Genomic DNA, 16,841 nt, shown 5'->3' on the forward strand with positions numbered 1-16,841 from the left:
CTGATACAAAAACCCATAATACTATAAATACAACAAAACTCAATGTCATTAATTACAAAATGGTTAAATAGTTTGCTTTTATGATTCACAAAATGTAATGGGCTTTCTAAAGTAGGTGGATTTATCTCCAAGATGGCCGCCATCTACAACTACAGCTCCCATGATCCCTCAGTTCTCCTCTGCTTCTCCCTCTTATCCTCTGCTCCCAGTGATGATGTAACAGACTGTCCTGCTCTGTTACCATAGTAATGATGTGTAACTGCCATCACTGCACATTATATCACTGAGATGACGTCTCACGGCAACACCGGCCATACTGGATGCACTGCAACCAACCAACTACAGCCAAACATAGTGATGGTCACATGACCTGCCCAGGCAGGTGCAGGACATGTGATGTGGACATGTGACCAGCAGCCACCAGCAGATGAAAGGGCCATTTTAATTCTTTTTCATTTGAATCATTTTAATTCTTCATTACCGTGAATGTCCACCGCATTTTTCTGCTAAGTGGTGCAAAATTGTAAATAACTAATTACATATTAGCTTCTATTTTAAGGACCTATTTGAGTATGAATTATGTTTATTCCTGGAACACCCCTTTAAGTTTTAAAACCCCTTAAAATTCGCCACCCTCACCTTTAATATGGGCCTGGTAACCATTTGCCACATCCATGTGGTGACAATGGGCATTTTTAGGGACCACTGAATCCACCCTCTTGACTCATCTCTTGCAGGTATGCTTCGCCTATAAGGGATATTTGCGCGACTACTTCTTGGTCTCGTTGATGTACAATGACCGTTTCCTGGAGCCGGTGACAAAAAATGTTACGTGTCGATGGAAATTTGATGAAAGCAACAGAGAAACGTAAGAAAATATAACTCTACTTTATTCACCCGGACTCAAAATGGGAAACAGAGCTTCAAGGGATTCCGATGACCACAGCTGTGCGGATCAAGGATCCTGGGGAATCTGGGTCCGAAGCTACAGGTCAATGCCAACAATTACAAAGTTATCATTATTATTTTAGCATATGATATGCAAATTATGCTTTCTAGTGTTAGGTAGGTGGTGCCAGGCTACCTGCCCCAGCCCATTACCACCCACCGGGCAGTTCCTAGCATGAGAGGGTGGGTGCTTAGTGTCTAACACCTGTAGGGCACCAGTGATATAGATATTTGTGCTGTATCATACCTATCATTTATATCCATACTATGCAGTCAGATGGTTGTCCAGCCCCCATATGGACCACATACACAGAAGATCAAAATTAGAGAACAATACACAATTTCCATAATGTTAGGGTCATTGTGTAGTCCTATGTGAAAATATCATAACATGAGCATGAAGCAGTGTTATAAGCTCAAGTAATAAATATAATATATAAAGCTGAGTGTATGTGTATGTGTGTGTGTGTATGTATGTATGTATGTGTGTATATATGTACGTGTGTGTGTGTATGTATGCGTGTGTATATATGTACGTGTGTGTGTATGTATGTATGTGTGTATATGTGTATGTATGCATGTGTGTGTATATGTATGTTTGTGTATGTATGTGTGTATGTATGTGTGTATGTATATATGTACGTGTGTGCATATGTATGTGTGTATATGTATGTATGTATGTGTATGTATGTGTGTATGTGTGTGTATGCATGTGTATATATGTACGTGTGTGTGCATATGTATGTGTGTGTATACTTATGTATGTGTGTATGTGTGTGTGTGTGTATGTATGTGTGTATGTATGTATGTATATGTGTGTATGTATATGTGTATGTGTGTATGTATGTATGTGTGTGTATGTTCGCTAAATGAATCTGCACCGTCCCATTTACAATCACCAAGTCTTGCACATTCGCTCCCTGTGATTCAGGAAACTTCATAGACATCAAAATCCACTTATTACCCACCATATACAGGAGCCATTGTCTGCTGCTGCCGGGGCAGTTAGATGCTGAGCCGTGATTGGTTGCTTTTCTGCTACAAGTCATTAATGAGATCTACACTTTGATTGGTTACTATAGACAATGAGTATAAGACACTTATGTATGAGGTAAGATGGATAGGGATACAGAGATAGGGGAAGATTTATCATCAAGTTTCTGAGGTAAAACTGTTCAAGTTGCGCATGGAAACCAATCAGAGATCAGCTGCAATTTTATAAACAGCTGTGGGAAAATGAAAGCTGAGCTCTGATTGGTTGCCATGGCCAAGTAGAGCAGTTCTGCTCAGACACTTCTGATAAATCTCTCCGTAAACATAGAGACTGTCAGAGAGAGACACACAGAGATTTACAACACAACAGTTAACGCAACGTTAACTCATGTGTTAACATTGTATTGGTGCATATTTTTGTTAACGTAAATTAATTAGGCAAATCTCTCTTCAGCTGTTTCATTGCATTTTGAAACACATGGGTTAAACACCACATGTGATGCACCCCCACATACAGATACCCCCAGATATAGTTATTGGTGTTAATCTGGTGCTACATTTTTTTTAATTATCTGACAATCCTATGTTACTGGCAGCCTAACTTTACAAAAATGCTGTGATTTCTAGAATATTGCATCTTTACAACATCTAAAACTCTTTGAAGTCCCCCAAGAAAGGTGGTCACCCTTGAAAGACAATACAAGAGAGGACAGAATAATGGAGAGGATCTCCATGGGTAATTGTTTTATCACTAAAGCTGGAATTACTTGCCAGTTCAGCACTGTACGTTATACAGTGTATCGAAGTTTAAGAGAATTTGGACTGGAAGGTGGTCAACGGAGATTACATTATTTTTGAAAAAATCAAGTGCTCAGACATTGTTCTCTAATTTTGATCCCCAATGTGAATCTGTGGAGCAAAGCAGTGGAGCAGAACCTTAAAAGGAGAAAAAGTTGGAGGTGGAAAAAAAGTGAATAAAAACAGTATCCGTGCCTCACCCCTTCCATGGCACAGAACCTTAGGTGTATAATAACTATGCAGTACATAATGTGGACACACAGTACAGGTCCCTTGGTTCTCGCACAGGGCCGCATCTCTCTATGACTAATAGACTTCTCTGTAGGTGGAATTATACCTGTGCCAATCTCTGGACGTGCGTAGAAGATTCCTTGGTGGATGCTCATGAAAAATCAGCCATAAATGTGGATCAGATTCTGCTGCTGCAAGCAGAAGGTGAAGAGACGCGCTGGTATTTTATGGATGAAATCATCATCAGTAATAGAAGCATAAAAGGTATCAGATACAGCAACATTTCCATATTTACATAGAATATTCACCCTCTGATGTAACAGTATGTGGTGATATCCATAATCTAATAATAAGGAACATATATGCATCATCATATGTCATCTAATACTAGAGGTGAGGGTACTAAGGGGAAATGACGCCCAGTAATATCCATGCTCTAATACTCATGGAACCTGGTAATGTGCGGCCATTAATATTAAAGGTATTTGGTAATTTGCACCATTTAATACTAAAGGAGCTCATTAATATTAATAAAGGTATTTTGTAATATTTATCCTCTTACACTAAGGGAGCCTAGCAATGTCATCCTCTAATACAGAGAGTAATGGGAAAAATGTTAAGGCTACTGTCAGGTTCGCTAGGGAGAATGCTGGTACTTCTGGTTCTTCTGGTGCCAGCAGTGTTCTCCAACCTCCAGCGCGTGTCCGCGCAAACTCCTCCTCTCGTCCCGGGCAGCGGCTGCTAAGATCTCGCGCTGTCTAGGAGTTGTGTTCTGAACTGCTGAGACTTGTGGTACCTCTGCATGGTGCCTGCTATTGTGCTTGGTTATTCTGCACCATGAGGGGTTAATTCCCAGAAGCTGTCCAGCTCCTATCAGGTTCTGGAGGTGGAGTTCTGGCTGCATAAATTGCAGCTTCACTAGTCACCTGTGCCAGTGTTTGAAATCCCTTCTCCACTCGCTCAGCATTAGGTTTGACTTGCTCTGTATCTGTATCTGTATCGTTGTTGACCTCGGCTCGTTTTTGACATTGACTCTTTGCCTACTGATTTTGCTATTGACGTACCCTCTCATTGTGACTCCGGCTAGTTTACTATTCTTTTGTGTTTTATGTTTGTCAGTCTGTTTTGTGTTTCCCTTCCCACACTTAGCAGTGTATTTCGAGTCTTCAAGTAGTCGCCCCATGGTTTAGCGTGGGGGGGCTATAGGAAGGGACAGAGGTTGGGGCAAGCTCAGGGCTCACTATCCCCTGTCTTCTGTGTTTCCCAACCCTAACAGCTACCCTGTAATATGTATTCTATAAAACTAAGTATACTCAGTAATATACACTCACAGGCCACTTTATTAGGTACACCATGCTAGTAACGGGTTGGACCCCCCCTTTGCCTTCAGAACCGCCTCAATTCTTCATGGCATAGATACAACAAGGTGCTGGAAGCTCCTCAGAGATTTTGGTCCATATTGACATGATGGCATCACACAGTTGCCGCAGATTTGTCGGCTGCACATCCATGATGCGAATCTCCCGTTCCACCACATCCCAAAGATGCTCTATTGGATTGAGATCTGGTGACTGTGGAGGCCATTTGTGTCCAGTGACCTCATTGTCATGTTCAAGAAACCAGTCTGAGATGATTCCAGCTTTATGACATGGCGCATTATCCTGCTGAAAGTAGCCATCAGATGTTACAGGGTACATTGTGCTCATAAAGGGATGGACATGGTCAGCAACAATACTCAGGTAGGCAGTGGCGTTGTACCAAGGGGCCCAAAGAGTGCCACGAAAATATTCCCCACACCATGACACCACCACCACCAGCCTGAACCGCTGATACAAGGCAGGATGGATCCATGCTTTCATGTTGTTGACGCCAAATTCTGACCCTACCATCCGAATGTCGCAGCAGAAATCGAGACTCATCAGACCAGACAACGTTTTTCCAATCTTCTACTGTCCAATTTCGATGAGCTTGTGCAAATTGTAGCCTCAGTTTCCTGTTCTTAGCTGAAAAGAGTGGCACCCGGTGTGGTCTTCTGCTGCTGTAGCCCATCTGCCTCAAAGTTTGGCGTACTGTGCGTTCAGAGATGCTCTTCTGCCTACCTTGGTTGTAACGGGTGGCGATTTGAGTCACTGTTGCCTTTCTATCAGCTCGAACCAGTCTGCCCATTCTCCTCTGACCTCTGGCATCAACAAGGCATTTCCGCCCACAGAACTGCCGCTCACTGGATGTTTTTTCTTTTTCGGACCATTCTCTGTAAACCCTAGAGATGGTTGTGCGTGAAAATCCCAGTAGATTAGCAGTTTCTGAAATACTCAGACCAGCCCTTCTGGCACCAACCACCATGCCACGTTCAAAGGCCTCAAATCACCTTTCTTCCCCATACTGATGCTCGGTTTGAACTGCAGGAGATTGTCTTGACCATGTCTACATGCCTAAATGCACTGAGTTGCCGCCATGTGATTGGCTGATTAGAAATTAAGTGTTAACGAGCAGTTGGACAGGTGTACTTAATAAAGTGGCCGGTGAGTGTACATAACCTCATACTACACTACTACTGATACGCAGTAATTTACAAACTCTAATACTATGGATAACAGTAATTTACATACTCTAATATTCTGAATACTCAGTAATTTACATATTCTAATGCTATGGATATTCGATAATATGTATACTCTAATACTGCTGATAGGCAGTAATTGACATACTCTAATACTATGAATACTCAGAAATTTACATGTTCTAATACTACGGATACTCAGTAATTTACATACCTTAACACTATGGATATTCAATAATATGTATACTCTAATACTACTGATACTCAGTAATTTACATACTCTAATACTATGAATAATTAGTAATTTACATACTCTAATACTACCAATACTCAGTAATTTACATACTCTAATTCTAAGGATATTCGATACTATGTATACTCTTCTACTACTGTTACACGGTAATTTACATACTCTAATACTACGAATACTCAGTAATTTACATACTCTAATACTATGAATAATCAGTAATTTACATACTCTAATACTACAAATACTCAGTAATTTACATACCCTAATACTATGTATATTTGATATGTATACTCTAATTCTACTGATAGGCAGTAATTTACATACTCTAATACTACGAATATTCAGAAATTTACATACTCTAATACTATGAATAATCAGTAATTTACATACTCTAATACTACAAATACTCAGTAATTTACATACTCTAATTCTACGGATATTTAATAATATGTATACTCTTCCACTACTGATACACAGTAATTTACATACTCTAATACTATGAATATTCGATAATATGTATACTCTAATACTACTGATAGGCAGTAATTGACATACTCTAATACTATGTATGCTCAGTAATTTACATACTCTAATACTATGGATACTCAGTAATTTACATACTCTAATACTATGGATATTCAATAATATGTATACTCTAATATTACTGATAGGCAGTAATTGACATACTCAAATACTATGAATGCTCAGTAATTTACATACTCTTATACTATGAATAATCAGTAATGTACATACTCTAATACTACGGATAATCAGTAATGTACATACTCTAATATTATGGATACTCAGTAATGTACATACTCTAATACTGTGGATACTCAGTAATTTACATACTCTAATACTATAAATACTCAGAAATTTACATACTCTAATACTATGAATACTCAGTAATTTACAAACTCTAATGCTATGGATACTTAGTAATTTACTCAGTAATTTGGTCAATGTAGGTTGTTTATCGTTAAGCTCCTTGGGACAGTTCTATGTCTGTTTTTGAAGCTCCGGTGCCCATCAGATTCATTGAAGTGGCTTCAGCCCTTTAATAAATGTTCTTATAGTCTACTTTCTGTCTGCTTTTTCTTTTTCAAAAAGTCCCTAAAATGTTGCAAAATGCATAAGAAGACCAGTAGGGAACTGGAGGGACTATGAGACTTTTTATGAGACTTTTTACAAAAGTCCCAAGTCATGACTCTGGCTTTGCACGGCGTTGCAGCAGTTTTATGTTTAGGCCAGAATAGTAAAGTAGCGGAAATAGTCCTGTGCGACTTTTTAGCAGTGAAGAGTCCCGAAAATGTCAATGCGACTTTTTAGAATTTTTTACGCCAAAAAACCCCAGCAAAACCAGTGCTAAAAACCCTGAATGTCTTCAACTTTCTTTTGTGCACCTTGAGCTGAGGTCGTGTAGATATCCGGTTCTGAGTTTCATACATGGATTTAGATTTTATTCATCTGTATGTTAAAATATAGAAATATTTTTTCTTTGTTAAGTTTACCAAGTGGATCCTAAACCAGCATTGCCAGGAGGCCATCATCTCATCAGTACAACTGTTACTGGAAGTTACCCATTCTTCAGTCTGAGCGCCATGGTGGCCAATTGTGGGATCAACCTTCCACTTATAGAGTTATGGTAAGATGGTCTGATGGTCTGATTTAGGTTTTTAGTTGATATTTTACCTTTTGATGGTAAGAGAGATCTTCTGTTATATGTAGTGGAGCTTCAACTGAGTCCACTGGAGATCATCGCCATGTACAGGTGGTAACAACCGGAGGAGGAGAAGACATCATCCTAGAAGTGACCAGGTTACAAGCTGCAAGTCCACCCATTGGGGGCACATTTTCTGTCCATTTATCTGGCATTGTAATACCAGGTAGGATGTTCTACAACTTTTTTGGGGTATTATAATTACAGATGCTCCCAAAGGAGTATTACAACCGGAGAATTTCTAAGTAGGACCCTCGTTGACCACAAGGTTCTTTTGTGAACGCTTCTATATACAAACCCCACAGTGAATGTGGAGATAGACGAGTAATGTTAAGATTTTGATGAGTAATAGTGGGCAGTAGGTAAACATGGGTAGAAGTAATAATAGTAATACTTTATATAGTGACAAAGCTCCCACTAACAAGACATCAACATGGCACCTTCTCGACCAAAGTGGAAGGTCATATGGTTCCTCAAGACTTGTAATAACATGGAGCCAAGTTTAGAACACCCAATACCTTGGTATTGTCAAGTTCTGCCCCTGTTCACACAACCTCAGGTTCTCTAATTACTAATAAAATCCACAAAGTGAGCTCAAAGAAATCACACCAAGACAAAGTATGTTATAATATCTCAATCTCTGTGGAGAGGCGATGCCATGCAAGGCTAGGCAGATGTGAGATGCTTTATTTGCGTCACAATGGATTATACATAACTTTCAGTAGGGAAGAACCTGGGCTTGGTTAGTTAAAGATAAAAAGGTAATATCCATAGTTCATTGGTTAGTAAATTATCACATGGGCATCCCAGAAACAAAAGATGTCTCTTTCCATGGAATTGATAGTATCGTAAGTTGACAATTCCTATGGTGTAGATACCAGTTCAATAGTTCCTCTTGAGAACATTGTAACTACTGTGATTTCGGTTAAAGTGACGCCTCCCTCCTTCTCTAACAGCACATGCCCCTCCCTCTGTATATGTTTGGCCACCTATACGGCAATACGTCTGGAATGGGCGGCCAAACAGGAAAGTCAGGTCCAGTCATGACCATCATAATGAGGACCAGATACTTGCAACATGTAGAATTCTTGTTGATGTCTTCTAGGAATTCCAGTCCACGTCTCTCCTAATCATCTCCGGGATTTACTAATCCGTAATGCCGATCATGTCACTCGTCCTTACATCAATGTCACAGATTTTACCATCAACAAAGATGTCAATATGTGCCACAAAATTGTTTGGACATTGACATGGAAAAATATGACTGGAGATCTTCCGAATTTTCTTCAGGTAATTTTCTGTATTTATGACTTGATTACTTTGACTTGGGAAGTTGGGTTGACTGTTTTTTTGGTGGCAACTGATGGCTGACTTTTAGGGAAATGAGGCTATCCATGTGTACCGACCATGTAAGGTATATGAACACCTACTGAAGACCAAGCAGGGGCTGTGCTGGAGGAGACCACAATCCACTCAGCCCATAATGTGTGAACATAGTATCATCAAGGTATCATAGTTTATACGGTTAAAAAAGACACATGTCCATAAAGTTCAACCAAGGAAGGGAAGGGATTGGATGAGGAAGAGATTTATGGGAAACAATTCTATATAACATAACCATCAATGTTATTTAGGTCCAAAAAGGCATCTAGACCCTTCTTGAAGCTCTCTGCTGTCCCTGCTGTGACCAGCGCCTGAGGCAGGCTATTCCACAGATTGACAGTTCTCATAGTAAAAAAAGCCCTGTCGCCTCCGGTGATTAAAACTTGATTTAGTCAAAACCTTACAGATAAATATCAAAAAATGAAATGTAAATAATGTCAGACAATACTGAAATGTTCTCCTCTTCATCACACAGGTCTATGCTGAGAACCTCACAGGTCTTCAACCTTCTGTGACCACAAGGGTCGTCTACGATGGAGGAGTTTTCATACGGCCAATATTCGGAGACATGCTCTGTACTGCAAACCTCCTGCCTCAGGTTTATGGAGATAATTCTGTTACATGTAGAAAAGCCTAGAAAAGTATTATTAATAACATTATTCACGTGCCAAGGACCTTTCTGTTTTTTTGATTATTTGGTGTTGATAAACTAGAAAATCTTTTTTCCATAGGTGATTGTTCATGTAAATGATATCCCAGCCAAGTGCACCGATTCCTGCTCTTACCAGCATCTTCTGATTGTGACTCCTATAGTAACCGACATCCAGTACACTGCAGGTATAGGAGAATATAACTACTATAATAATGCCCCCTATGTGCAGGAATATAACTACTATAATACTGCCCCCTATGTACAAGAATATAACTACTATAATACTGCCCCCTATGTACAAGAATATAACTACTATAATACTGCCCCCTATGTACAAGAATATAACTACTATAATACTGCCCCCTATGTACAAGAATATAACTACTATAATACTGCCCCCTATGTACAGGGATATAACTACTATTATACTGCCTCCTATGTACAAGAATATAACTACTATAATACTGCCCCCTATGTACAGGAATATAACTACTATAATACTGCCCCCTATGTACAGGGATATAACTACTATTATACTGCCTCCTATGTACAAGAATATAACTACTATAATACTGCCCCCTATGTACAAGAATATAACTACTATAATACTGCCCCTATGTACAAGAATATAACTACTATAATACTGCCCCCTATGTACAAGCATATAACTATTATAATACTGCCCCCCTATGTACAAGAATATAACTACTATAATACTGCCCCCTATGTACAAGAATATAACTACTATAATACTGCCCCCTATGTACAAGAATATAACTACTATAATACTGCCCCCTATGTACAGGAATATAACTACTATAATACTGCCCCCTATGTACAAGAATATAACTACTATAATACTGCCACCTATGTACAAGAATATAACTACTATAATACTGCCCCCTATGTACAAGAATATAACTACTATAATACTGCCCCTATGTACAAGAATATAACTACTATAATACTGCTCCCTATGTACAAGAATATAACTACTATAATACTGCCCCCTATGTACAAGAATATAACTACTATAATACTACCCCTATGTACAAGAATATAACTACTATAATACTGCTCCCTATGTACAAGAATATAACTACTATAATACTGCCCCCTATGTACAAGAATATAACTACTATAATACTGCCTCCTATGTACAAGAATATAACTACTATAATACTGCCCCCTATGTACAAGAATATAACTACTATAATACTGCCCCCCTATGTACAAGAATATAACTACAATACTACTACCCCCTATGTACAAGAATATAACTACTATAATACTGCCCCCTATGTACGGGAATATAACTACTATAATACTACCCCTATGTACAAGAAAATAACTACTATAATACTGCCCTCTATGTACAAGAATATAACTACTATAATCCTGCTCCCTATGTACAGGAATATAACTACTATAATACTACCCCCTATGTACAAGAATATAACTGCTATAATACTGCCCCCTATGTACGGGAATATAACTACTATAATACTGCCCCCTATGTATGGGAATATAACTACTATAATACTGCCCCCTATGTACAAGAATATAACTATTATAATACTGCCCCCTATGTGCAAGAATATAACTACTATAATACTGCCCCCTATGTACAAGAATATAACTACTATAATACTGCCCCCTATGTACAAGCATATAACTATTATAATACTGCCCCCTATGTACAAGAATATAACTACTATAATACTGCCCCCTATGTACAGGGATATAACTACTATAATACTGCCCCCTATGTACAGGAATATAACTACTATAATACTGCCCCCTATGTACAAGAATATAACTACTAAAATACTGCCCCCTATGTACAAGAATATAACTACTATAATACTGACCCCTATGTACAAGAATATAACTACTATAATACTGCCCCCTATGTACAGGAATATAACTACTATAATACTGCTCCCTATGTACAAGAATATAACTACTATAATACTGCCCCCTATGTACAGGAATATAACTACTATAATACTGCCCCCTATGTACAAGAATATAACTCCTATAATACTGCCCCCTATGTACAGGAATATAACTACTATAATACTGCCCCCTATGTGTGCTTGTTTCTTTTGTATAGATGTCGGATGTGACTTCATTGTTGAGATTTTGGGATCTGGATTTAATGGAACTTCTTTGGATATAAAGATAAATCAAACTGATTGTCATGTTACCGGGTCTAATTCTTCCCACGTCGTGTGTTGCATTGACCCCTTTCTGCCACTAGGGGAGCACCAGGTCTTTTTAAATGTGAAACCACAAGGTTTTGCTATCAACAGAAAAGGAAGTGACACTTCTCTTCACGTTGTTCCAAAACTTTCCAGTATCTTCCCATCTGTTATTCCACAAACTGGTCAGTTGGATGTTTGTATGGCTCATAAGTAAAAGTGAAAGATTTATATATTTGTTGTGTTCTAATGAAAAAATTATGATATTAGACCAGAATATGTCATTCGTCACATTAACCACTAGGTGGCATTGTACTACATTTGCTTCAGGAAACTCTTTTGTGATGTGTCCTGCTTCTAAGTGACAGCATTCCGTGTGGTCAGGAGTGGTATTACATTGAATAATGAATAGATATTTTTTCGGTTGTGTGTGTGTACGGAGAGTGGGGTTATTTATTGGATTGTTTTTACTTAACAATTGTCCTTTTAAAATTTAGGAGGGCAGCTGGTGACTTTGACAGGTGTCCGATTTGATGGTGCGGCCGCAGTGGCTTTTGGGTCTGAGCTGTGTCCACTTCATGCCACCACCTCCACTACAATCATCTGTATAGCGCCACCTCAGGCATGTACATGAAGTGCGATGCTGTATGATATACGTGATTATATAGGGGAGAATAAATCCTAAAGCAAACCCCGTAAACATATCATCCAACATTGTCAATCATGAAAGCGGCGCAGAGTATTTCCGTAGAAGAGTGAGATGATTTTGTTATAGTTCATAGAATGAAAGTTGTGTAGTAAAAGGAGCGCAGAGTATTTCAGGAAAGATCCTGGGATAATCCCACACTGCGTTACAAAGTGGAAGAAGCAGGTTCTTAGCAGCACAGAGTATTTCAGGAAGAGAGTAAGTGTCTGTTGTGTAGTACATAGAAGAGAACCCCAGTAGTGCAGAGTATTTAAGCAGACAACTTACCTCTCTATAACGTAAACCACCTACTCTCATCTCACGTCTTACGTTTTCCAGGTGGATGAAGCTCCTGAGTGGAATATCCGGATAAGTCTTGCCCAGCAGTGGTTCTCCTTCCCGGAGCGGATCCGGTTTGATTCATCCTTAAATCCAGTTATTTTCTCCATTTCTCCAAATACAAGCAGCGCGGCAGGTGATAGAAAACAGATCATTAAATATTCTCTCATTAATATTCATGAGCTGATTAATATTCATGATCTCGTTAATATTTAGGAATTTTGCTATCTTTCCTTCCCTGTGGTGGACCTAAATTTTTGACGTATCAGCTGTAATAGTAAGAGATTGGGAAAAGGACTGGATACTTTTGTTACCTATAAATAGCGCCCCCCTCAAGTGCGGTGGTTGTGACCGGAATGGCAGCTTTTACTTTAATGAAGAATGTTGCAATACCAGACACAACCTGTAGACAAGGGTGGCACTGTTACTGAGTAAAAAAAAGTCAAGCTTTTTGTCTAATCATGGACATTCCCTTGAAATCAGTAATGAAATATCTTAGATAACCTCTTAAAGGTTGAGGCCTAAATCTTGAGATGCTGATGGGTGGCCCCCCCTTTGGGTCTGGATATTGTCCCAAAATCATGTAATAAGTGGGTCCATTCTCTCGTTCAGATAACCAGGTTGTCTTCATCCATCTGTCAAATTTTGACACAACTCTCCACATGACGATAGAAGTGACCATTGGCGCGGCACCGGCCAGAATCACAAATGTGACGTCAGGCGGGATAGAAGCGACCCTGCCCCCGCTCCCTGCTGGAGTTTATAACGTCTCCGTTATAATGAATGGAGTCTCACTGACCGCTAACGGGTAACTGTATTGTTATATGTTATTTTGTATTGAGGCGTCCCAACTAGATGAGTGGAGACATCGGGCTAGGTGTGTGGGGGGGGGGGGCAGTGGCTCAGTGGTTTAAAGGGTTGACTTGAACAACTGGATGGCAACTAGAGAATACAAGGTTTAATTATCATTGGTTTTCCTGGGCTTTTTTGGAATAAAAAAATCTCAAAGTAGTCACATTGAGGCTTTCTGGGACTTTTCACAGGACTATTTCCACCTCTTCATTAATCTGGTGTAAACATAGAGTCATGACTTGGGACTTTTGTAAAAAGTCTCATAGTCACTGCAGTCCCCTGCTGGTCTATGTACTGGGACTTTTTATGCATTTTGAGACTTTTTTGGGACTTTTTGAAAAAGAAAAATCCCAGACATAAAGTAGACCATAAGAACATTTATTAAAGGGCCACAGCCACTTCAATGAATCTGACGGGCAGAAGAGCTCCAAAATTAGACATAGGACAGTCCCAAGGAGCTGCCTAATGATAAATAACCCCCTACATCCCCATTGGCAAGAGGTATATGAGCGCCGTGGCTCGGTGGCCTTATTTGAAAAATTGGGAGTCCCGGCTTTAGATCCAGTCCAAATTGGCTCAGTGGTTACATAGTTTATATGGTTGAAAAAAAAGACACACGTCCATCAACAAGGAGAAAAGACGGTTGATTTGAAGAATCGGGAGTCCAAGGTTCTAATCTAGTCAGTACCTCTTTATGGACAGGAAGTAATAGTTCTCCTTAGGAAGACTCCCAATTAAGACCGCCTTTTAGGGGTGTGGAAACTTATAGCCATGGACGCTCCACTAGGGGGATGGTAGAAACAATTATGTTTTCCAGGATGGGAAGCTTCTGACGCTGTACTGAGGAGATCCAACCAGGTCAAAACAGGTCTACAGTAGGGAATCGGTTCCTTCAGGAATAGATATACTGTTAGTTTTAATCCCGCATCATGTCATTAGGCTTTGTGAAGGTCATGCTATCTTACTAGGTAGCTAAAAAAGGCGTGGTTTTCCTTATCCCACCCTGGAAAATATCTTAATGAATACGTAATGTCTTGACAAAGTGGCTCAGTGGTTAAGAGGGTTGATTTGAAGGATGTGGAGTCCTGGATTCAAATCTAGACAGTCCATATCCATGGATATTTGGGGAATGGGCACAGTGGTTCAGAGGATTACATTGAAGAATTGGACTCCTGGATTAAAATCTAGATCATACTTTTTCATGGTCATGTGATTTCTTAACTTGGTGGTTAAAAGGGTTGACTTGAATTGGACATGTAGTGTATGAGCACCATGGCTCAGTGGTCAGAAGGACTCATTTGAAGCATCTAATGTGGTTATTTCCATAAACATTTGGGATCTGAGCATGGTGCTCTAGTGGGTTCAGTTGAAGCATTGGGTTCTGGGTTCAGTTCTAATCAAGTCATAATCATCATGATGACTAATGACATTGGTTGTCTAAGCATATTGACTCAGTAGTTATGATACTTGTCTTTAAGGACTGGTAGCCAGGGTTTAAATCTAAAAAGATCATCTCTTTGGGCATGTGGTTTCTGAATATGGTGACCAGTAGTTATAATGTTTGGCCTCAATTATAGTCTTACCAGGTTATTTATATAGACTTTCGACAACTGAGCATGGTGGCCATCTGGATAGAATAGTTTACATCAAGTATTAGATTCATAATTCAATTCTTAAAGGTCAATTCTACAGATGAGTGGGATTTGACTATTGATTCCTCAATGGTTAGGAGGGTTGACTTGAAGTCCTTGGTTTAAAACCAACAAGTTTTCTATATGGGTATGGGATGTCTGAGCATAGTGGTTCAGTGCTTAAAATGCTTGAGGTATTATAAGCCTAGGCTAATATCTTAACATACTATCCCCCAAAACCCCATACTACCCCATCTGAATGTGGTCGCTGATTGGCTCGAATATATATCTAGTGTTTGAAATTGAACAGGTCATCTGCATATTGGTCTACCACATCTGCATGGACTTGTGGTGTCTACGCAATGCCTTGAATGGTTGACTTGAAGTATGAGATCCAACCAGGCCATCTTCATGGTCATGTGGTGCCTGAGTTTGGTGGCTCAGTAGTTGTAAAGATTGATTTGAGTCTTTGGACTCATGGTCTTAGACCTTACTGGGTCTTCTGCATGAACTTGTGACATCTTGACTTGAAGCATGAAATCCTGAAGTCCTCTCCATGGACATGTAGTGCCTGATCAAGGTGCCTCAGTGGTTGTAAAAGTTGATTTGAAGTATGGCATAATGGGCTAAAATCTTGTTAGAACATGGACCGGAGACATCTGAGCACTTTGATTGGTTAGTATTGAAGATGAGAGTCCGGCCAAGTCATCCCGGGGAAGATGTGGTGCCGAAACTGTTTGACTTTACAGTGGGAAATGAAGGGATCTAGTCAATACCTGAGCCCTTGTATAATATTTATGGTGACTCTATTTGAGGACCTTGGAAGGATACTCCTCATCTTCCTCTAAAACTCCTCAGACATCTTTGCCCTCTACTATTCCAAATCCACCCAATGTCACCAGGCGTATTTTTGTTTTTGGGAGAAGGTTTTGGAAGCTGTAATGTTTTCTTCCTCAGTCAATATGGCGCTCTTGTGTGTGTTGACCGTGTTATGTATCTCCAAGTTCATATGGACATAGCATGGGAGGAAGACTTTGATGACTTCAATTATCCTCTCTAACGATATATGAATAATTAGCGGAATTAGTTGACTTTGAAAAGCCGTTTGAGTCTATGATGAAAGGAGTATCCCGTGGAACGCTGGTAGCATTGTTGCTGTCGGCAAGGGCGCTGTTTCTGCAAGGTGCAATGTGACCTGCAGAAAAGTGACATCACGTGTACAGATTATCATTCATATGGAGCTGGGAAAGTTTAGCGCTCCGAGAAGTTTCCATCAGACGTCTTCATGTCTTTCAGGTTTCAGCCAATTATCCGCTATGTCCTGGAAACGTACGGCTCAGAACCATGCTGTGGATCCTTCTTGGGTAATGATGTTATTCTGTATTTTATTAAATATTTATGATCCTTGCAAAATATGTGTCTAGTAACTATCTGAATATGTAATATTTATCCATGCTAATGAGGAATGTTCTAATTTTCAATGTTTCCAATGGAGCCTTACCTATAGGACTCCCTACACTTGATAGGTCTCCATAAAAAGAGAGCTAGTACATACCAAGAACTTGGTCCTGGTGGAAGATGGAATGGTTGGCCAA

The 16,841-nt window shown here is 39.6% G+C and overlaps 1 protein-coding gene across 1 annotated transcript in view; it reads left to right on the plus strand.

Annotated features, from left to right (window-relative positions):
- PKHD1 (PKHD1 ciliary IPT domain containing fibrocystin/polyductin) overlaps positions 1-16,841 on the plus strand; it is a 358,183-nt gene that overhangs the window by 22,907 nt on the left and 318,435 nt on the right. Inside the window, exons 20-31 of the mRNA XM_072143767.1 lie at positions 738-868; positions 3,065-3,234; positions 7,287-7,425; positions 7,509-7,666; positions 8,606-8,790; positions 9,359-9,481; positions 9,615-9,720; positions 11,652-11,924; positions 12,237-12,365; positions 12,774-12,899; positions 13,376-13,571; positions 16,543-16,610. Of these exons, the coding sequence (XP_071999868.1) occupies positions 738-868; positions 3,065-3,234; positions 7,287-7,425; positions 7,509-7,666; positions 8,606-8,790; positions 9,359-9,481; positions 9,615-9,720; positions 11,652-11,924; positions 12,237-12,365; positions 12,774-12,899; positions 13,376-13,571; positions 16,543-16,610 (1,804 nt within the window). The remainder of the gene's footprint in view (positions 1-737; positions 869-3,064; positions 3,235-7,286; positions 7,426-7,508; positions 7,667-8,605; positions 8,791-9,358; positions 9,482-9,614; positions 9,721-11,651; positions 11,925-12,236; positions 12,366-12,773; positions 12,900-13,375; positions 13,572-16,542; positions 16,611-16,841) is intronic.

Source organism: Engystomops pustulosus, chromosome 3, assembly GCF_040894005.1.
Source record: "Engystomops pustulosus chromosome 3, aEngPut4.maternal, whole genome shotgun sequence".
Taxonomy (NCBI): domain Eukaryota; kingdom Metazoa; phylum Chordata; class Amphibia; order Anura; family Leptodactylidae; genus Engystomops; species Engystomops pustulosus.